We start from the raw sequence: 24,243 nt of genomic DNA, 5'->3' as shown, positions 1-24,243 counted from the left end.
TAGAAAAAAAAAAACAATTTCAAGACAAATCTCCTTTATATTAAGCTTAATTTAAAGGAGAGAACTGTAATACACCATACCTCAATAAATGTAAATGTTTTATAAAAAAGAATGAATCACTAAGTTATTTAATTATCAAATAGAAGAAAAACAAAGTGATATTTCCAGAATGCGTCTTGCTTATTTTGTTTTTTCTAAGACAGAGTTTCTCTGTGTAGCCCTGGGTGTCCTAAAAATCTCTCCATAGACCAAGCTGGCCCTGAACTAAGAGATGTTTCTGCCTCTCCCTTCTGAGTAGTAGGATTAAGGCTCGTACCAACAACCTGCCTCAATGTTTTTTTAAAAGACAGGGTTCCATGTAGCTTAGGCTGGTCTCAGATTCACTATGTAGCTGAAGAGGACCCAGACAACCTGATCTTCCCGCCTCTACCTCTCAAGTGCCAGGGTCATATGTGTGTTCCCCTGAGCTTGGATTAGTCAGGTATTTAATTATTTTTGTTTATAAGTTTATGATGTCATTGTTAATGTTATTTTATTACTCCATTTGCCTTTGCATAAACCACAGTGGATGATGTACACCATGAGCATGTAGGTGCCTACAGAGCCCAGAAGAGGGCACTGAATTTTCTGTAACTACTGTTACAGGTGGTTTTAAGAGCTGCCTGATGTAGATAATGGGAACAAAACGTGGGTCTCAGCTGACAGAGCAGCAAGTGCTCTTAACTGTTGAACTGTCTCTCCAGCTCCAGAAGAAAAACTTGCTCCTCAAACTGGACTATCCTTCAATTTAAGACTGCCCTCCTTCTTCCTCCGGAATGTGGCAGTAACAACGTTCCATCACCCAAATAAAATGGTGAGTTTTCTACAGTGGTTTTTCTCCATTTTTTCCCAAAGGATATCATGAGCTAGATGTGGGAGCTCATGCCTATAATCCTAGCACTCAGAGAAGGCTGAGACAGCTGAATCACTGTGAGTACAAGACCAACCTGGGTTATAGAATAAAATCTCTATATATATGCAAAATTATATATTATGATATATATATAATCATATATAAAAAAATCATATCCATGTCTATGTATATATGCATATATGTATGTACATATATATGTGTCTAAGTCCATGTATGTATGCTTGTGCCTAAGTCCATTAAGTCCCTGAACTGGATTTACTGTGTTTAAGAATGACATAACAAAGCCGGACGGTGGTGGTGCACGCCTGTAATCCCAGCACTCTGGGAGGCAGAGGCAGGCGAATTTCTGAGTTTGAGGCCAGCCTGGTCTACAGAGTGAGTTTCAGGACAGCCAGGGCTATACAGAGAAACCCTGTCTCGAAAAAACCAAATCCAAAAAACAAAACAAAACAAAATCAACAAAAAAAAGACATAACAAGATTTTTAAATATAGCTTATGTTTTTAATAATCGTTATACTATAATATTCAGTTTCACAAAAAATCTTTACATAGGCACACATAAAGTAAAACACTTGTTCTAATAAGTACATTTTTAATATGACAAAGTCAAGTCTGCTATACGGAGGCAAGTGCTTGAAATAGTTTCCTAGTCCAAGCTGGTTGCAAACCTGTGATCCATCTGCCTCATGTGCTGGAATTATAAGTATGTAGCATTGTGTCTAGTTTATACAAATTTATAGCTATAGCTAGTGAAACTATTTTTGTTACCTAAAACTATAAACTGGCAAACATTACATAGAATACCAAATCAGCAGGCAAATTACATGTAAAAGGTTTGTGTGAAAGGGTTTATGTTTGAAGTATTTACCTTGTCTCAGTTTGAAAACAGAACTTATCAGTGGTTTGCTGTCTAGACACGCCCAAGGACAAGTGTCACAGGGTTTGTTATATGGCTGCTCAGACAGCTTTCCACATATGGATTCAAATGCTTGCTGTACTTTTGGGAACGAAAACTTTTCTGAAAGAGTAAAAATTATTTTAGTCTAAATCCCGCTCTACCTCAAGTGGGGAAGCAGCAATTTATTCATCTAACTTAAGAAGCCCCAAAGCTGGGCTGGAGAGATGGCTCATTGGTTAACAACACTCACTGCTCTTCCAGAAGTTCTGAGTTCAGTTCCCAGCAACCACATGGTGGCTCACAACCATCTGTAATGGGATCCAATGCCCTCTTCTGGTGTGTCTGAAGACAGCGACACTGTACTCATATAAATTAAAAAAAAAAAAAAAAAAAAAGCCATTGCTTAGTAACTTGGTTAGTGTTTATTGCATTGTTGTAGAAATCTGCTAACAGAAAAAAATGAGCACTGACAGAGTAACATTAAATGACAATAACATTATCTGATAGAGTAACATTAACTCCGAATAAAAAGGAAGAATCACACAAGACACTTAATGGAAATGGTCTAATAGATCATTTTCAACTGCCCTCAATCTTAGATTGCTCAAGATGCATCATATGGTAGGACTCTAAGGCAGACAGCTTTGAACTCTGGTCCTCATGCTTGCACAGCACATGATCTTATCCACTGAGCCATCTCAAGTGTGTGTGTGTGTGTGTGTGTGTGTGTGTGTGTGTGTGTGTGTGTGTGTGTGTGTGTGTAAATAAATATACATATATAAATTAAGTCATGCTGTATACTGAACCCACTATAGCATCTTATATGATTCATGTCAATTCCATGGTAATCAGAGGTTTTTTAGATGACTAAGGATAGGGCTCAGTTGGTAGAACACTTGTCTACCATATATAAAGCTCTGGATTTGATTCACAGCACATCACAAAACCTGCACTCAGGAGACAAAGGCAGGAGGAGGATCAAAAATTTAAGGTCAACTCTGGCTAGACACCAAGTTCAAGAATAGTCTGGGCTATATGAGACTCTCTCTTTAAAAAAAATTAGACCTATGGCAGTTTAAAAGGAGATAGAATTCAGAATTTTAAATTTCACACTTACCTACAATTTGTCCTCGAACTGTATCATTGTCATTTGGCCCCAGTTTGCATAAATCCAACCTCTGATCTATTCAAATAAAAATAAAAAGTATCAGAAATTCTAACATCTATAATCTATGAATGATACTAAATTTTCACAGATCATTGAAAACTAGACCTATCTTTAATAATCATTCTAATTATAAAATGAATGCTTAAAAATCTATAGCTACATATGTAGCAAATTTAAACAACTCAGCAAGTTCTGACAAATTCAGATTTCAAAAACATGAAGCACTACATTGGTGACGAATGGCTCTCTCCAAAGCTTTGGATCACTTCAGTCTGAGCCTTGGCTTACCTTACCTCTCAATAGTTGTTGGTCCTAAGCAATTTATACTCAAGTTCTGGCTTTTAGATATGTAACAGAACCTATCTAATTTTTCAAGGATTAAATCAGATTATTATATACAGCTCTCAGTATAGTATGCGGCATGTAAGTGCTGAATAATGTCTGCTGTTATATATATAAAACCATTCAAAAGAACACAAAATAAGTATTAAGGCAAGGGGTGTCAGGTGATGGCAGTGCATGCCAGCCTGGTCTACAGAGCAAGTTCCAGGACAACCATGCCTAAAGAGAGAAACTGTCTTTAAAAAGAAGAAGAAAAGAAGGAGGAAGAGAAAGAGGAGGGGGGGAGAAGGAGAAGAAAAGGAGAGGAAGCTGAACAAAGCTGTAGACTTGAGGTAACAATCATTTTGTAACAGTTCTTTCAGATGCCTCATCTGTAAAATCAATACAACACTGGTATGCTCCCGGCCAAAGTTATAAGGTACAATGTCGCCCACAGCATGCTGGCTGGGTTTATAAATTACATCTTCCTGTTGAATTGGGCAGTGTAACAGTTTCTATCCATATGTAGAAGCTTGTTGGCCCAGCTCTCTCTCCTATTGCTCAGTACCCTGCTAACCTGGGAGCTAAGACTGTCTCAGTGGCTTAGGCACTTAAGTTCCTCTGTTTTAGAACCTGTAACTCAGTTATCTCCCTTTACTGTAACAGGCCAATATTTATACATCTCATTGTACATCTTTTAATATAGCAAAGCTAAACTTATAGTGATTTTGTTTACTAATTTCCTTAGATAAAATTCATGTGGGTTTCTTTATTACCTTAGGCATTCATGACAAAACTGATTTTTTTCCACATTAAAAATTTCTACAGAATCATACAAACAAAACATCTGCTGAAAAAGGTATTTCCAACTATATCCGAATGGCAAGATACCCCTGTCAGGTCCAAAAGTATCAGAACCAATGGCTAACTGTGGTGCCTATTAGCATTCTAAAGCACACGGTAGTCTTTGGGCTAAGCATAGCAAATTCTTGTCACAGAATCTATGCTGGCACCCTGATTCTTCCCAGGTCTTTGCATCCCAATCCTCTACTTAAATTTCTCCAGCTTGTGGGCTTCCCTTCTCCCAGCTTCTCCTTCCTATATATTCCACTACCACTTCAGCCCCAGGCTCTCTTTCCTCTCTGTCTTCCTGTGTTAGTGACACTCCATTCTCGTCTACCACACCCTTTTCTCCTCTAATGGCCCATTTTAATCTGCTGGACATGCTCAGCCTACCACTTTCTCCCCCTACTCTGGACTCTTCAGATGCCTCTGACTGTACTTTCCTCATACCTACAATAAAAACCTTGCCAGCTGGGTGTTAGTGGCACATGCCTTAATCCCAGTACTGAGGCGCAGACAGGTGGATCTCTTAAGTTTGAAGCCAGCCTGGTCTACAGAGGTAGTTTTAAGACAACCAAAGCTGCATAAACAAACCCTATTTCACAAACAAAACAAAACCTTTCCTTCAATCATACCTTAGAGCAGTCATGTCCTCACTTTATATTGTCCCAGGGTTACATGAGACAGACGTGGTAAGTCAATCCACCAATACACTATAGAAACTTTTTCTAATGCCTCTGCTTTCTAATATGCAGGATGGTGAGAAAGAGGCTATAATCAAGTAGTCAAGATAACTATTTTATTCTCAAATGTATTTTTAAACTGATTCTAATCACTTAAATAAAAATTTACTTCTATTTAAAAAAAATCCAACAAAAACTAGGTGCTAAAATTTTTTTAAAGGCATGCATATTGTTACCTTTCTTTCTAACCTTCTGGATGGCAATCACCTCTCTCTCTCTCTCTCTCTCTCTCTCTCTCTCTCTCTAGTAAATTTTGTTCTTCTACAATTTCATACACATATGTGATATTCTCTGACCACTCTCCCCTCCTGTTTCCTTCCCAACTCTACCACCCACTCCTCCTCTCTTCCTCACAAATCTCTTTTGCCTATTGACCAAAAGTTGTGGTTTAGTTTTGCTTTGCTGGTTTTTCAGTGTTTCATGTAGTTTAAAGCTGTGGAGCTACCCATGAGCATCTGGTGGCTCTGCCGGTGTACATGCCTGGGTCCCACTCCCCTTCTCTCTCAAGATCTCTTACTTGGGAAACAGATCAGCACTGGGTGCTAGGCCTGGGTTCTTCTCCCTCCACAACGGAATGTTAGAAAGGCTGGCCCTCTGGACCTCCTTGCCGTATACACAGCTAGTATGAAGTCATGGTTGCTATGGCCATGTTATGCTTTGCAGATAGCATTTTGGAGGCCCTCTCCCCATCCTGTGCCTTATACATTCATTTCACCCCTCTTCCTCAATGTTTCCTGAACCCTAAACGTTTGGTGCAAATATCTTGTCTAGAGGTCAAGACTCCACCATCCTTTATTCTCGGTATCTTGTTCTGCCATGGGTCTTTGCATTTAACTCTTAACTCTACAAGGTGAGCTGCCTTTATCTGGTCTGAGACAAGCCCCAAATGTCAATCACTTCTGAATATCATAAATTACTGGACGCTCAAGCATCCTCTCTGATTCACCTTTAGAATCAAATCCTTAAAATGTTTCATTTCTGGAAAAAAATTGATTTAAGTATTAAGAATGTGCTAGGGAGGAGAAAGGGGGAGAAAGAAGGGAAGTGAGAAGGAGGAGGAGAAGGAGAGAGCGAGCGAGCTACCTCCTCTGGCTGCTGGCTAACCCACCAAACCATTTTGCCAGCCCACAATGTTTCATTTTTGTGTCTATTAAATAAATATAGACCAGGAATTTTTATCAATGTTTCAGATATATATGGGAACTAAGTTTTGGACATCCATTACATAAAAGTTGTCATACATATTTTCTAATTGAAAAGTTATTTCCTCACAGCCAGTGTCCTTGAGGCGGCTGATGGCGTTGGAGAGGAGGCGGACACAGCCGAGGAAGCCGGCGCCTTGCTTCTTATGGATCTTCTTATGGTTCCACACGCTGATCGTGACGGAGTCCGACCTCCCAATGTACCTACAAGGCAAGCAGCCACATGAACAACTGGGTGATTATAAAGAGGACACAACTATGGTTCTTAACATCCTAACATACCAAGTATATTTCAGAATACAGCTAAAAGAAGCAAACTATGTTCTGAACTCAATAAATCCAAAGTACCAAACTTAAACTTTAAAAACATTTAAAATAATTTTTAATATAATCCCTTTTTTTTTCAATCTCATGTTGGGTAAAAATTGTTTTAAAAAAAAGCTATTTTAGGGTTTGGGAATGTCATTCAGATGTAGAAAGAATACTCATATTTTAATTATTACCTCAGATACTTAGTTCACCTTCAAGAGGCACTATCAAGGCTGATAGACCAAAAATCTGACCTACCTGTTATATTTTTAAATGCTGTAGAACAAAAGTTGTTTGTAACGCTTTTCCCCTGCTTCTTTCCTATATGCAGGCCTTGAGCGAGCAGGACTCTTGTAGATTTCACTTCACTGCCTGCAGACAAGCAGAGCAGGGAAAAGCGTTACTATACTTGTCTGTGCATATGCCTGCAAGTATGTAAAAGCTCTATCATGGCCAATTATTAACATGGCATCAAGTCATGCAAAAACATGTTTAAAACATAATCATGTGATCAGAACCTAACTTTCTTTCAGTGATTCTAAGAGGTCACATTTTTGGTCCAGCAACCTTGATCTTATACTATCAGTCAATAAAACAAAACCAAGGAACATGGAAGATGCACTTAGCCCTGGATCCAGTGTGTCTAAAGAGTGATCACCCTGACATTCATGCAATGCAAGTCAATACATTCGCTTTATAAAAATAAAAGATTGTTTCTTCTCCCTTTGCTTTGAGTGATGGTCTAATGCAGCCCAGGCTGGCCTTGAACTCACTATGTGATCTTGCTTTCAACCACCAAGTGCTGGGATTATAGGCATGTGTTACTATATCCAGTTTTAGATAATGCTGGGATCAAACCAAGGGCTCTCTCTACACATGCTTGGCTAGTACTCTACCAACTAAGCTACGTGTCTAGGCCTGTTTTGTTATTGTTTGTTTAGACCAGATTGGCTTTTGACCTGCCTGCCTCCTGCACATCTGCTTCCTGGTGGATTACAGGTTTGGGGCATCAAACCTGGCTCTAAAATGGCCTACTGCTTACAAATGAGATGTTCTAAACTGTCACAGAGTAGGCATGCATCAATTCTCAAAAACACCTACAAGATACCTACTGGTAAGTAACTACTGCATGTTACATCACATAGTAACAAGTAATACAACACACACACACACACACACACACACACACACACTACTATTTCCTAACTAGTTTGCAGCTATTCTAAAATAGTGACTCTTGAGGCCTCAGTAGCCCACTACTGGCCTAAGGAACACTTATCTATTTAGTACATGTACCAACATATTCTTTATGTTTACTATGATACAAAAAGATTTGAAATTCTTTTGTTTGTTTTGTTTGTTTTTTTGTTTTTGTTTTTCAAGACAGGGTTTCTTTGTGTAGCCCTGGCCATCCCAGAACTCACTCTGTATACCAGGCTGGCCTCAACTCCGATCTGCCTGCTTCTGCCTCCCAAGTGCTGGGATTAAAGGTGTGCACCACCACTGCCAGACAAGATTTGAAATTCTAAACTGTAATTTTTGATAATTTTATAATTATAGGCCTTTTGAAAATAACTGCAAGCACTAAAGTTTTATAAGTCAAAAACATTCTGTCAAAATATTTCAAGGTCAGAAACTAATTAGAAATCATATTTAGGTGGTCTCTGTTTTCATTTTAAAGAAAACTTGTATAATTTAATACACATGGATAGAAGAAAAATGAATTCTTTTAAACCTATAAGCTAAACACTTTGTTGCTGTTGCAGTTTTTAAGAAAGAGTCCTGCTATGTAGTCCATACAGGAACTGAGAACTTACAATCCTCCTGAATAAGTAGTACTATAGGCACACACCACTGCACCCAGCTTTAAACTTAAATAGAAATCTCTATTATTAGAACCTCAACTTCCCCCACAAGTATAAGATTTATAAACAAAATTAAAGATGGTCTAACATAAGGAATATCTCTATAAGGGAACACAATATTATCATGTAGAATACAATATTATATATGCAGTTAAGATTTTGGCTAAAGTATAATGTATGTTATCCTTTCTAGATGAAATGATTTAACAAAATGATCCCAAGTGTTTCTCTATCTTGTCCCCTCCACATGTAAGACAGACCTCCTTAGGTAGCCAGTTAATACTAACTATAAAATAAGCCCCACCCCATAACGCCCAGAGGAAGCTCCTCTCCCAGGCGCTCTAACACGCCCAGGAACATAGGAACATAGGATCACAGGATCCCAGAATCCCAGGATCTCAGGATCTCAGGATTTCAGGATCACAGGATTCCAGAGACAGCTTGACTCTAATTAGTTATGATACAACCAGGATCACAGGAGGGACAGGCTCCAGTCAGATATAGCAAGGGCAGGTAGCACTAGAGATAACCAGATGGCAGGAGACAAGCATAAGAACATAAGCAACAGAAACCAAGATTTCTTGGTATCATCAGAACCCATTTCTCCCACCATAGCAAGTCCTGGATATACCATTGCACTGGAAAAGCAAGATTCAAATCTAAAATCACTTCTCATGATGATGACAGAGGACCTTAAGAAGGTCATAAATAAATAACTCCCTTAAAGAAATACAGAAGAACACAGGTAAACAAATCGAACCCCTTAAAGAAGAAACACACACAAAAAAAATCCCTTAAAGAATTACAGGAAAACACAATCAAACAGGTGAAGGAAATGAACAAAACCACCCAGGATCTAAAAATGGAACAAGAATGTTTCTTGGAATAGAAACAAAAAAGAAAGCACAAAGGTAGACAACCCTGGAGTTAGAAAACCTAGGAAAGAGATCAGGAGTTATAAATGCAAGCATTACCAACAAAATACAAGAGCTAGAAGAGAATCTCAGGGGCAGAAGATGCCATAGAAAACATTGACATAACAGTGAAAGAAAATGCAAAAAGTAAAAAGCCTATAACCCAAAACATCCAGGAAATCCAGGACACAGTAAGAAGACCAAACCTAAGGATAATAGGTATAGAAGGGAGTGAAGATTCCCAACTTAAAGGGCCAGGAAATATCTTCAACAAAATTATACAAGGAAACTTCCCTGATACAAAGAAGGAGATGCCTGTGAACATACAAGCAGCCTACAGAATTCCAAATAGACTGGACCTGAAAAAAAAATTCCTCCCATCACATAATAATCAAAACACCAAATGTAGTAAACAAAGAATATTAAAAGAAGTAAAGGAAAAAGGTCAAGTAACACATAAAGGCAGGCCTATCAGAATTACACCAAACTTCTCACCAGAGACTATGAAAGCTAGATGGGCAGACCTCATACAGACCCTAAGAGAACACAAATGTCAGCTCAGGCTACTATGCCCAGCAAAACTCTCAATTACCATAGATGGAGAAAACAAGATATTCCATGATAAAACCAAATTTACACAATTATCTTTCTACAAATCCAGCCCTACAAAGGATAATAGATGGAAAACATCAACACAAGGAAGAAAACTAAAGCAATAAAGTAATCTTTCAACAAACCCACACAAACATAATTCTACCTCTAACAACAAAAATAACAGGAAGTAACAATCACTTTTCCTTAATATCTCTTAGTATGAAAATTAATATTACCAACATATCCTAATCGATTGAAATTCAAACATATGAGGAATTAGAAATTTGTTGGCTGTCACACAATGGTCTCTTTAATTTAGTAATTGGAGAAATATGTCCAATATTGTACAAGCCATATACACTTTCTGCTTGTTTGTATGTGACAGTGTCTTGCTGTGTACCACATAATGGTCTTGAAATCATGCTTCTATCCCAGTCTCTCTATTAGTAGGAGGGATGTTTATTTGATGTTTTCACACTGTAGTATGGTTTTCAGAGCAGCTTACATGTTTCAAAATTATTTATGCAGCCAAAAGAAACATAGACAATTTTGAAGGTGGTTTGTAAGAGAACAACAAAGAGTCAGACTGAATTTTTTGCTTGATAATTATAATTATTATATCAATTTTGAAGAAGAGGACCTTATAAGTTACTCTTTTCCTGAGATGAATGCTTTTCAAAATCATCAGAGCCAATGAACCAGAATCTTACCCTCACCTAATGTCTGTGCCACCCTCCAAGCAGAACCATTTTTCATTGAAATAGTTGATGAATGACTTCATGGATAGACCATCTTAATACACACACACCATTTCTTAAATGAATGTAACCTGTTCCCTGTGGGCTGAGAATGATGACAATTACTCAAGTCAAATAGCTTTGACCATAGCAGGAAATCTGTATCCAAATAATTGTGCCTACAATTCATTCCTTGGTGCAGCAGAACTGTCAACTCTTAGCTACTATGGAGGTAAAATCCGTTGGTGATGTGAGGGACATCGAAGTACAGCCTGATCACAATAAACTCCAATGTCTAAAAATTGTTCTAATTTTGGGTTTGTACCACAGTAAAAGCCAAGATCTTAAGTTCTACTGGAAACAAAACAAACAAAAACACTTTATCTATTTATGTTCATTTAATAACATGTCCATCATTTTATGATTGGTATAAAAATACATACACATATATAGTGTTGAGTATAATAAAAAAAAGTTTTTGCCAATTTACCATGCCTGTAGGTAATGACCTATACTAATTTTAATAATTGCATGGAAGTCTATTATGGGAAAATATGATTTATTATTTGTGAGCTATTAGCAAGTTTATGCTGTTATAAAAGTAATATGACTATTATACATGTATACCCTTTGTATACTTGATGAATTTATAGCATATGTGAGGTCAAAGGGAGATATAATTATAATAAGTATGTTAGTTATAAGATTGAATATCAACTTAAAAAAAAGAGAAAAATAAACTATAAAATAAAAATTTATGGAAGGGAGACCAGGAAGGGGGATAACATTTGAAATGTAAAGAAAGAAAATAATTAATAAATAAATTTAAAAAGTCCCATCAAGCACATGAAAAGATCTTCAATTATCACTAGTCTTCAAGAAAAGGTAACTTGAACCTATCAAGAAATACGGCTGTAACTTTTTCAAGATATGTTTTCTTTCTTTTAACTGTGTGTGTGTGTGTGTGTGTGTGTGTGTGTGTGTGTGTGTGTATTCACGCGCGCGCATGCCTGTCTGCTTTGTTTATCAATAATTCAAAGCATTTTTCCACTGGGTCTAGCTCCTCTTTTATAGATGTCAAATCATAAGGCTGAGCCCCTTGTGTTGGCAGGCCTGCAATCCTAGCTATTTAGAAGGGTGAAGTAGGAAGATTTCCAGTTCAAGGTCTGCCTGAGCAACTGAGTAAGACCAACCTCACATAAAACACATAAAAGTAAAAAAAGGAGGTGAGGGTTCAGTGATAGAGTGCTTACCTACCATGTTTGAGACCCATGGTACAATTGTGAAAAAGTAAAAGAAACTGTATTATATACAAACAGAAATCATTTTCCATGATTCTTTTAATAGATTATATTACATTAATTAATTAAATATTACATTTCAGATTAACCATTTATACCTACAGGTCATAATGCTGATTCCACTTTGGATCAAGTGTGTTCTTCACAGTATCTGTAGAATGGCACTGCCCAGAACCATCAACTACCACTTTAGCAAACGGATCAGGGAGACCTGTGGGAAAAAGGGAAGTACTTTAAACTAAAAAATTACCTAGACATGTAAGATAAAAAATTAATTACGTGAGGATTATTATTTGCTATAAAAGATTTTTCCATTCTGACATTCAGACACACACACACACACATATGCACACAGAGGGTGAGGGGCTATTTTTAACCAAACATTGAGGTCACTTCCACATTTGATATCAGAATTATATGTTTTTCCCAACTTGCAGCATTCTGTTAAACACTACCATGGTCTACATGGTGCCTGGGTACTTTAGGATTGTACGTAGCCACTGACCTCTAAGAAGGTGAATGATCAAACATTCCCACTCTTTCCTTTGACACAACTGTCTTAGTAGCTCATTTAAAAGGCTTGTTAAACATAGCTGTCACACAGAACATCAATTTCAGAAAAGTCAAACTGCTTAAAAACTGCTACCAAATAATGACTACAAGTAATAAGAAACACCACAAAAAGGAAATGAAAATAGCAAACACAGGAAAGGAAATCAACAGCAAGGAAATGCTTGGTTATCCGACTAAAACAGCAAACACAATGGGAATTATTCAAAATGCTTTGTCTTAAATCTTTACAATAATCCTCTGAAGGAAATGAGTGTGGTCATCTCTATTTTACAAATGAATAAAAAGATTAAATATCAAATCATAACTAGCTCAATGTACACATAGTAGTGAAAAGTATGAACAAAGTCTAAAGCAGCAGTTCTCAACCCGTGAGTTGCAACCCCTTGGGGGGAATCAAAGGACCCCTTCACAGGAGCTGACTAAAACCATCGGAAAACAAGATATTTACACTATGATTCATAAGAGCAGCAACATTATAGTCATGAAGAAATAATGAAAATAACTGGGGGCTGGAGAGATGGCTTAATGGTTAAGAGCAATGACTGCTCTTTGAAAAGTCCTGAGTTCAAATCCCAGCAACTACATGGTGGCTCACAACCATCTGTAACGCGATCTGACACCCTCTTCTGGGGTGTCTGAAGACAGCTACAGTGTACTTACACATAATAGATAAATAAATCTTTAAAACAAAAGAAAATAATTTTATGGAGGTCACAACAACATGAGGAACTAATATTCTATATTATATTATATTATATTATATTATATTATATTATATTATATTATATTATATTATATTATATTATATTTGGAATGTACCCCAATAGCGGTGTTAGACTGGTCCCTACTACAGCAATACCCAGGGGTGGTTGGTGAGGGACTGGTTTATAAAGACCTTAACCTTATCAAGAGTAACCCACTGACGCATTCATAATATGACGGGCTATTCTGGGCGGTAATGAGACCCTGCTGAAGGAACAGAGTCCTTGAGGTATAGCTCTGATGCTGTATCTCGTTTCTGTCCTACTCTGTCTCATCCCTGTCATCTCTGCTTTCCAACCATGGTGAAGTGAGCAGCCTCACTATGTCCTCCCTGCTACATGGTCTGCCTTATCACAGGGCTACATAAACTGAGCCAGTTACACATGAGCTGGAAACCTCTACAACTATGAGTCATAAAACCAAAAACAAACAAAAAGAATTCCCCAAAACCAAAAAACCAGTTCCTCCTTTCAGTTGATTCTTTCAAATACTGTGTCGGTGATGAAAACCTGACACACCACCCATTTACTACTTGTTCAAGAGTGAGTGAAGAAAACGCTCATAAAGCCAGAACAGTCTGACTGTGAACAGAAAGAAAGAGCAATGAATGCAGAACACACACAGGTATGAAAGGCCTTTGCTAGGAGCAGTAGAGCTCTGACCTTCACATGCATCATGACACATGCACCCGTATACCACCTTAAAATAGACTTTAATCACTGAACACAATTTAAGCTTAATTATATTTACTATTAATAATTATACTCTGGGTACTAGAGAAATGCATCAGCAGTTAAAAGCATTTGTTAGTCTTGCAGAGAAACCAGGGTCACTTCTTAGCACTGGCATAATGGTTTACGACTGTCCACAAATACACGTCCAGGAACCCGGCACCCTTTCCTAGCCTCCAGAGGCACAAGGATGTAGACAGGACACTTACATGTGAGCAAAACACTCATGCACCTAAAATTAAAATAATCTTTTTTAAAAACTCTACTTTGATCAGGAAATATACTCAATAATAGAAAAAATTAAGATCTACTGTCTTCCCCTAAGATAAATGTGGATAGACAGAACTTTATTATAAACAGGTCAAAGACACCCTGAAGTGCAGGTATGAACCTACACAGAAATCTGGGACATTGGTCAGGGTGAGCCTCGAGTCACTGCCATCTTGGCTGCCTCCTCTGGAAGGCCTGAGGCTGACTTTTTGTTGCTCCCCTTTCTAGTCTGCCAGGTAGAGTCCATTTTGAGTTTTAAAAATAATTATGCTGCCTCTAAACCTTAGGGCTGAAGCAAGCTCACATTCTTAAATTACTCAAATTATTCTTTGCAGTTTTTACTGTCTTACACCAATGAATTGGGATTTCTTTCTTTCACCTACTACTCAAGCACAAAAGACTCTACAAGGAGTCACTGTCAATTCTTAGAGAATTACAAAGAATTAACGACTTCTGAGGAACACTGAGACAAGACTATCTGGATGTTTTATAAAAGAAGCTGTGAATGGGGTTCTGGACAAGGAAAGAATTTGAAAGGGAAAGAAAACTGAAAGACAAAACTGAAGATTTTATCTTCAAAATGTGCGCAAATGTCTTAAAAGCGAGCCTCGGCTTTGTTCGGTTGGCACCACATCCAAGTCTCCCGAGGCTTTGCAGCTTCACCCAGACAAGTCACAGAACTCAATCTTAGGAAGTTGTCAAAAAATTACCAAGGTCTTTAGGTTATTAATGATAGGGAAGTATAATTAAGGAGCAGCCCAGGAGAGAATAAAATTGGTGTTAGCAGATACAGTCGGGGAGTTCCACGGCCCTTGGGTCCTCCTCTCCTGTGAAATGCTTGTAGGGTAAACTATGGTATAAAAGTGGAAGGCTGCTTCCAACTGTCCTCCTCTGCTTCAATTTATCCTATTTGACATTTATCCATTTAAACACAAAGATACCATAAACATTCATAACTAGAGTTTTATAAAATTATGTTCTTTGAACTTAAAATCAAGTTCTAATGTTAAAAGATAGAAAGGAATAAATGAAATTAAGTATGGATTTAAAGTGTGTCAAAAATTATTCCTTTAACAATTATTGTTATGTATTGAATGCTTTGACTGCACGTATGCCTGTGCACCACTTGCATGAAGTGTCTTCAGAGGTCAGTAAGGGGTTACTGGAACTGGAGTTACAAATGGTAGTGAGCCTCCATGTGGGTGTAGAGAATCAAACTGGGTCTGGATAAACAGCCAGTGCTCTTAATTGTTGAACCATCTCTCCAGTCCTGCAAATTTCTTTCCCTTTTAACCAACCTGAAAATATTACCTAACATCATAAATAAACACCCAACACACCGTTTTTGTAAGCTGACAGAATTTAGATTTAAAAATCTAAGTTATTTCTTTTTTTTTTTAATTTTATTTATTTAATATATGAGTGCTCTGATCCACAGGCCAGAAGAGGGCATCAGATCCCCTTATAAATGGTAGTGAGCCACCATGTGGTTGCTGGGACTTGAACTCAGGACCTCTGTAAGAGCAGCTAGTGTTCTTCTTAACCACTGAGCCAGCTCACCAGCCCATAAAAGTTATTTCTAATTTCAAATATTTTACGTGTAAAATTTTTGGCTAAAGGTTTTTACTTACAATCTTGTGACTGTTACAAAATAATTTAAAGCTAATATAAAGTATGAAATTATAAGGTTAAAATTCGTACTAGCCATCTGCTAGCAGAGACTACACAGAAGGCTCAAGAACTCAAGGCCAGATGGGGCTAAATGAATCCCTACCTCAAAACAACAAAAAATACAAAGTGAGGAAGAAGAAAAGAGATTGTAGGTTAAGATATTTAGTAAATACAAGGAAATATCCCAATCTGCTCTCACAAAACTTAATCCTAAATCGAACTACAAAAATTTCACAACTTCTGGGCATTGTTAATGCCTGTAATTCTGACAGTCAGAGGACAGAGTCAGAAGGACTGTAAGTTCAAGGCCAGCTTAGACCACACAGCAAAATCCTGTCCCAAAACAAAACAAAAAAACTACATCCAACTGGTAAATAGACTACAGTGCAGTCAACAACTTCTCTGAAGACTGGCAGTGTCTCTTTCCTACACCCCTGGAAACTCTACAAGCAGGCTCAACTCTCTTCCTCCCAATGAATCCTGAATGCATGAGTGAATTTTCCTTAAAATGTTAAAGTAAAAGCATATTTTTTTCTTCAACCTTTCCAGAAACATTTCTAACACTTGCATTTGTACACCTGCACACACATTTGTATGAAAGAGTAGAAATGGATAAAGAGAAGGGGCATGGCAAATCACAGAACCCTCTAGATAAGTGTGAGGCAATGACCTGAAAATATAGCATTCATAAAACAGTCTGTCTCCAAATCCCTAAACCAGGCAGTTCTGAAAATACAATTCTCCCCCAAACCTACACAGGATATACAAGATTTGTATTAAAGTTCATTTACTTACGGAAAAAATCCTTTTTCACCAAGTTTTTTGCACAGAGTACTGTAAAAAAAAAACAAAAACAAATACATGGAAAAATTAAATTAAAATAGTAAGACTGCATTGCTTAACTTTTAAACACTTAAATGTTTAAAAATATTAAATGAATTTTATATGCCAAACATGGATGATTGAGCCCTAACTACAGTTGAGGTATGAAATATGATCATAAACTACAGAAGAAGTAACCATCTTTACATAAATCAATGACTGTAACCTTAGCAATGATTACCAGTAACAGTAGAGGAACAAGATTACAAATCTGATCATTTTAATCAGAGTCTAATTCTATCTTCCATCAAGATCTATTCTTAGGGGGCTGGAGAGATGACTCAGTGGTTAAGAGCACTGACTGTTCTTCTGAAGGTCCTGAGTTCAAATCCCAGCAACCACATGGTGGCTCACAACCATCTGTAATGAGATCTGATGCCTTCTTCTGGAGTGTCTGTAGACAGCTACAGTGTACTTACATATAATAAATAAATATTTTTAAAAGATCTATTCTTAGTGGAGAAATTTTTCATAAAGGACTAGAGAGACAGCTCAGAGGTTGAAAACACTTGCATTTTCAGAGCACCACAGTTCAGTTCCCAGCACCCAGGTCAGACTGCTCATAGCTGCAACTTCAGTTACAGGGGATCCAAGCATTCTCACTCTTGTGCATGCTCTCTCTCTCTCTCTCTCTCTCTCTCTCTCTCTCTCTCTCTCTCTCTCTCTCTCTCTCTCATACACACACACACACACAAAATGGGGAAATAAAAATAAATTAAAATTAAAAATAAAATTTATTTTGGGCTTTGGGGTTTTGTTGGGTAATGGGAGCATTATTTCCAAACAGTTTCTCTCTGAGGTTCTGCTGTCCTGGAACTTGCTCTATAGACCAGGCTGTCCTCAAATTCACAGAGATATGCCTACTTCTGCCTCCTGAGTGCTGGGATTAAAGGCATGTGCCACCACTTTCCAGCTAAAAGGTTTTTTGGTTTTTTTTTTTTTTTTTTTTATTGTTTGTTTCAGAAGAAACCCAGTGGTAATGAGAAAAATGACTCTAAGGAGAATATACATAAATTCAGGTTGGAATATCTATTTAAGGATAAAACAATTTTATACAGAAGATCCTAAGTAAAAGTTTCCTAACAATGCAGTATTTAAAAACTAGCATTCTGTGGTCTTATATAAATGCCACAGAAACCTTACAGGAGAAATCTGCCTTCCCCTAAATCATCAATGTTCAGTGACAAGATGGGCCTCCCGTATGCTGGTGAGATAGCTCACTGGGTAAATTAAATGCTTGCTGCCAACCTCACAACCATAGTTTGATTCTCAGGCCCAACATGGTAGAAAGAGAGGACCTGAAAGTTGTCTCCTTTGACCTCCATACCTACCTACCTACACACACACACACACACACACAAGTAAATAAATATAATTTTTAAAAAATTAAGTTAAAAGCTAGATATCTCAAATATGTGTACCTTGCAATGTGAATACATGCACAACATTCTGAATCTATTAAAAATTGCTGAATTGAACTTTTAATTTTATGTGTATGTGTTTCCATGCATGAATGTATGAACATACTTGTGTGCATGGTGCCCATGGAGGCCAGAAGAAGGTATTGGAATATCTGGAAATGGACTTATAGATTGCTACAAGCAGTTATGTGGGTACCTGGAACTGAACCCAGATCGCCAGCGCTTTTACCACTGAGCCATCCATCTCTCCAGTCTTCATAAACTTCTTTAATTCAAACTTAACAAGCAAAGAGAAAATTACAAAATTTCATATATTTACAATTAAATATATAAGATATGAATATAATGTTTGACTAATTTCTGCAAACTTCTCTGTCTTTGAGGTTTATTACAATTATTGATGATTGGCATATAAAATTCATTTAATATAAATTTACAAAGTCTAATCACTTTTGAATAAATTAAACAAACACTATCAGTATAGGAATAAAGATATTAAACAATCACAAGGTTCGAGGCCAGCCTGGTCTACTAAGTGAGTTCCAGGACAGCCAGGGCTACACAGAGAAACCCTGTCTCAAGAAAAACAAAACAAACAAAAAAACAAAAAAAATCACAAGACCCTATGTCCCCCTTAGGTCACACATCTTAGAAGAAAAAAACGTATTTGTGCTTTTGAGACAGAGCCTCACTAGGTAGCCCCAGCTGGCCTATAACTTGTTATACAGATCAGGTTAGCTTTGAATTCACAGGGAGGAAAGGTGTGTGCTACTACACCTGGCAGTTTTGTTTATAAAAATGAAAATTCAATCATGAAAACTAAGACCATAATTGAAAGTACTAAATCATAAAATGGATTTAGAAATATGTCCCATTAACCTTTATCAGTATAGAAACCAAGCCATTAACATATATACAACACATGCACATTTCAAATTGTAGTCTACGCCCCCCCCACACACACACACACACCAGGGTTTCTCTGTATAGCCCTGGCTGTCCTAGAACTCACTCTGTAGACCAGGCTGGCCTCTAACTCAGAAATCTGCCTACCTCTGCCTCCCAAGTGCTGGGATTAAAGGTATGTACCACCACTGCCTGGCTCAAATTACAGTCTTTAATAAACTGCCATTCACTTTATGACTCGTGAAGTAAAATGAGCCCACACCTGACTTTAGAAAAACAGTCTAAGAATTCTCTAACTTCCTGTCATAGACTTAACATTTTTAATCTCTCTACTTACAATCTCTCCAGTCCGAGACGATGTTTTTACCTGTGCTTTAGATCTCACTTTTAACATACTCATGGACTTTGAGAGCCACCACAGACATACCGGCCTGTCTCTTCTGACCACCCAATCTTCCTCCAGTGAAAGCAAAGCAAGCCAGGGCCACATAGAGAGCTCCAGGACAGCAAAGGCTAACAGAGAAACCCTTTCTCAAAAAACTGCTCATCTTGATTGACCTTGAAATTCTATGTAAACTGCTATAATATTTTTTCTGTAGAAAGAGCTCACATTTCTAAGAGTTCTTTGTTTAGCAAAATAATAAAACTCTTCCATCTCAAAAAAATGTAAAGCCACTTTTCATATATTCTCTCAGGTCTTTGTCATTTATAGTTCTGATAACATCTAAACCCTTTAAAAATCTCTCAAATCTCAGTTCTACAAAACTTAAGTATGCTCCCAGTAAATCACTCCTCCTCTGTACCCCCAGACCCCCATCCCCACCAAACTTTCTCACCAGTTTACAGTAAGCAAGGCTGGGTATAGTTCAAAAGTAGAGCGCTTGCTAGCATACACAAGACCCTAGGTCTATTCTCCTGCCCAGAAGAGAGGAAGCAGCTGAAGAGGGTGGATATTTTCAACCAACATCAGCTCCATGAAAACCTTTTGGATATCCTCATCTGTCTACTCTTCATCCAGTTCAGACCCAGAAATTACTAGAGCCTTCTGACTGGGTCACTATCTCAAGTGTCACCAGCTCCAGGGCTAACACAAGACCCACAGTGATCTTTCCAAATCCCTGATTACACCCTCTCATTTTCCTTTCTCTATCCTTAAAGGCCTTCCGAATCAAACTTATTTTCTCCTCAAAGCCACAGCTAGTGCTTGTCCATCTCCTTGACTTCACTTCTCACCCCAATTCCCATCTAAGTTCCCTAGTATGAGAACTAGCCATACAGTCTCAAAGACACTCCACCTCTCACCTGACCATAGACTTTGCATCCCTCTCTCCACCCAAATCATTTGTCCCAAGCTTCTCACCTACTCATTTTTGCAAACTCAAAGGGGAGGAAAGCTTTTTGGAACAAGTTTTTTTCAACTCTCCCATTTTCTCAGAAACTTATACTTACCATGAAGAATTACCACATTTTACTATACATGTTACATTTACAATGTTACTATAATTCATACTACACTGTATGAATTATACATTCATCCTCATTTCTTAGTATCCTCAGCATTAAGTATACATTGTACCTGGCATCTATTCAGCATTCAATAGAGAGTGGTGAATTAATGAAACAGAATTCAACATACTCTAAAACTTGACTAAAATGGTGATTTTTTTCAACAATAAAACATCAATTACAAATCCTCACACATAATCCCTTTTGATCTATAAAAAAATAAATCTTTTTAATAAATTCTCTTTGTTTGAAAGTTATTAGATCATGCTTAACATTATTTTAAAGTTTACAAGATGTTAAGAGTATGAAAGTAATTTTCAAAAAATACTTAAAACTCAAGAGTTGTTGAGAGATGGCTCAGCAGTTAAGAGCACCTGCTGCTCCTGCAAAGGACACAGGTTCAATTCTCAGCACCCACACAGCAGCTCACAACCACCTGAACTCCACTTCCAAGGGTGCTGTCTAGTTTCCACATATACCAGGGCACATACATGGTACACCAGCATACATATCGGCAAAAAATTCATACACATAAAATAAAAATAAAAAATTATACTGAAAACTCAAGAACAAATACTGGACACATTCTAAGTTTATGAAGTAATAATTTAATCCAGAACTTTCTAGAAAGTCAGGCATGCTGATATATACCTGTAATCTCAGCACTTGAGACTGTTGGAGAAGACAGACAGACAGACAGACAGACGCATGCATGCACACATGCAGAGGAAGGGATAAAAGAAGGGAGAGAAAAAATAAAGAGAACAAACAAGATTTAAAGCAAGAAACATCAGAACTGGTCAAATTGTTTGCAACTGATGTTTAAATCAACAGCTGATGTTAGATGTTTACCTCACTCTCCTATGTTTGGTGAACATGGAGCACACACTGACTTGGCTAGACTAGCTCACACCAGTAAGCCCTAGTGATTCTAACCTCCTCAAAACTAAGATTACAGGTTAGTCTGTGCCTGTCTTTTTACCCAGGTGCAAATGATTCAAACTCAGGTTATTATGCTTGCATAGCAAGTACTTTACCAACTTTAGCCATGTCCCAAGCCCCAGATTACTATTCCTAGCACTAAATCTCATCAACTCCAAACAGATTTAAAAACAAAAAAAAATTTTGCATGTGTTTATGGCATCTCATGTGTAGGTGCCCATGGAAGCCAGAAGAATGCTGGATACCTTGGAGCTAGTTACAGGCAATTGTTGGCCACCAAATGTGAGTGCTAGGAACTAAACTCAGGTCCTCGCCACACAGGATCCACTATTAACATATGAGCCATCTCTCCAGCCCTTCCAACCAATTTTTGTGAAAGTAGTTTTTACATATATTGTTTAATGCTCTCAAAGCAACACCTTATATTTGTAATTTTGAAGATTATCAATATATGTTCTGAAAAATGGTAATTGTATTCACTTGCATAAATAATTTTCATGTACTCTAGTCTTCACTGTCCTGTTCTATTTCTTGGAAATCTACTGCAGAGATTAGAACCACAGCTCTCTTTTTTTTCCCATCCTCAGTTATCAATTATGGGAGAGTTACTCCTTCAAAGAATTCATTTATTTCAGTATGACAAACTCTTGAGTATGCCACTATAACAAACCTTTCCCTAAGGAGGTATGTATCAAGGGCTTCTGAGAAATATGTATCTAATATGTGTGTGTGTATTTGTGTGTGTGTTTTAAGTCTAATTTTTGGTAACAGAAACCATGGAAAGTATAACCAAGATTGATTAATTCTTGTTTTCTAAGTGTTTCTTAAGAGAGGCACGCATGGACATGGTGAGGGTAAAGCAGCAGGAGAGAGAGCTTGTAAATTAAGTGTGCCACATGCAGCAAAGGGTGAAGAGGCCAGACATTCTCCTGTCCATCCAGCTGTACCTCAACCCTTTTAACATTTAGTAAGCTTATTGGAATTAGTTATATGCAGAAAGGCAGAAATGCTTATTGATTAAATTTCCACTAAATTTTATTAACACATCACACTAGCTTCAGATATTAACCAATTATGTGCTAATTTTGATCAATGACAACTACAAATGTAGCATTTTAATAATACAGTCCATTAGGGACAATGTCTTGAATGAGCTAGAGACGCATAGATGGTCTGCTATACTACTTTGATCTTGTTAATATTCATCTCCAATTCCTCCAAACATTTTGTATTCTTTTTTAAAAGATATATTTATTTTATGTATGTGAGTACACTGTCCCTGTCTTCAGACACACCGGAAGAGAGCATCAGATCCCATTACCGATGGTTGTGAGCCACCATGTGATTGCTGGAAATTGAATTCAGGACCTCTAGAAGAGCAGTTAGTGCTCTTATCCACTGAGCCATCTCTCCAGCCCACCTTTTGTATTCTTAAATCTATATGTCCTAAAGTTGTTCTAGCTAGTCTACCTGCCTCTTCTGTAAATAAGTGGCTTAAAATGATGGTATAATCAATTTAAATTAAGGAAATTTGTATAGTAGCTAATCTCCACTGTCAATTTTATTGATTTAGAATTGCCAATCAGTGAGGCATACCACTGTATGTTTTTCTGAGATAGTTTGCAGAAAAGACTCATTAAGGAGGAAGATCAACACTGAACTTGGGTGGCCTCAACCTATTAGCTTAGAACACTGGCAGGATAAAAGAAAAGCCAGAATAATGTCATGATCCTATACTCTGCTTTCTGGCCACCATGATGTGAACTGTTCTGTTCTACCAGGTGCTCTATGTCACTGGACTGACATCTCAGAGACCAAGAGCAAATCCTTCAAGTTGTCCCTGCCATGTATTTTATGACAGCTATGAGAAAGTTACTAAGAATTAGCATGCTGGTCATGTCTCTGTATTTCACATGAATACAAGTATAACCCTCGAGATGCTTACTAAGAACAGATCAAAGGAATTGATAAGGCAATCCCCCCACCCCCACCCCCCTTTTTTTAGATAGTCTCACTGTATAGGCCTGGCTGGCCTCCAACTCCTTAGACTGGCTTCAAACTCACAGAGAACCACCTGCCTCTGCCTCCCAGGTACTAACATTAAAGGCATATGTATACCCTAAGGCCTAGTTTCATTCTTTCACTTGACATTTCCTAAGTCCTCACTTTATGCCAAGTACTATGATAGATTCTACAAACACAAAGATATAGCCTTTATGCTCAGAGCTCACAAGGTAGATATGGTTCAATTATTATGACATAAATACTCCCTTTTGATGGAGAATTAGAATCCTTATATGTAGCCCTGCTCTCCTCAAATCTAGGGGTTGGAGAGATGGATCAGTGATTAAGAGCACCTGTCTCATCCGGCAGAATACCTGAGTTCAGTTTCTAGTCTCATAACCACTTGTAACTCCAGTTCTGGGATGTACTGTTCTTTTCTGATCTTTGTGAGCTTCTGCACATACATGCATGCATGCACACGAACACATGCATACACACATACACCCTTAGTTACTATTCTAGTGCTGTGAAGAAACACCATGACAAAGCATTTCACTGGTTGCTTACTTACATTTTCAGGTTAGTCCATTATCATCACGATGGGAAGCAAACAAGTATTACAGTAGCTGAGAGATTTACATACTGATCCACAGACAGATAGGGACAAAGAAACACTGGGCCTGGTCTAGACTTTTGAAACCTCAAAGCCCAGCCACTAGTGGCACACCTTCTCCAACAAGGGCACACTTCGTAATACTTCCCAAAT

General features: G+C 37.7%; 1 protein-coding gene across 2 annotated transcripts in view; it reads right to left on the bottom strand.

Annotated features, from left to right (window-relative positions):
- Window positions 1-24,243, bottom strand: part of Smurf2 (SMAD specific E3 ubiquitin protein ligase 2) — a 111,051-nt gene that overhangs the window by 48,140 nt on the left and 38,668 nt on the right. The window contains exons 2-5 of one of the 2 annotated variants that reach the window (XM_052194744.1): window positions 16,612-16,650; window positions 11,912-12,020; window positions 6,160-6,293; window positions 2,930-2,995 (exon numbers count right to left, since the gene is read on the bottom strand). In XM_052194744.1, the coding sequence (XP_052050704.1) occupies window positions 2,930-2,995; window positions 6,160-6,293; window positions 11,912-12,020; window positions 16,612-16,650 (348 nt within the window). The remainder of the gene's footprint in view (window positions 1-2,929; window positions 2,996-6,159; window positions 6,294-11,911; window positions 12,021-16,611; window positions 16,651-24,243) is intronic. The other variant, XM_052194745.1, reaches the window with a different exon arrangement.

The sequence above is a fragment of the Apodemus sylvaticus genome, chromosome 10 (assembly GCF_947179515.1).
Source record: "Apodemus sylvaticus chromosome 10, mApoSyl1.1, whole genome shotgun sequence".
NCBI classification, from domain to species: Eukaryota; Metazoa; Chordata; class Mammalia; order Rodentia; family Muridae; genus Apodemus; species Apodemus sylvaticus.
This window is presented reverse-complemented; position numbering and strand designations above follow the sequence as displayed.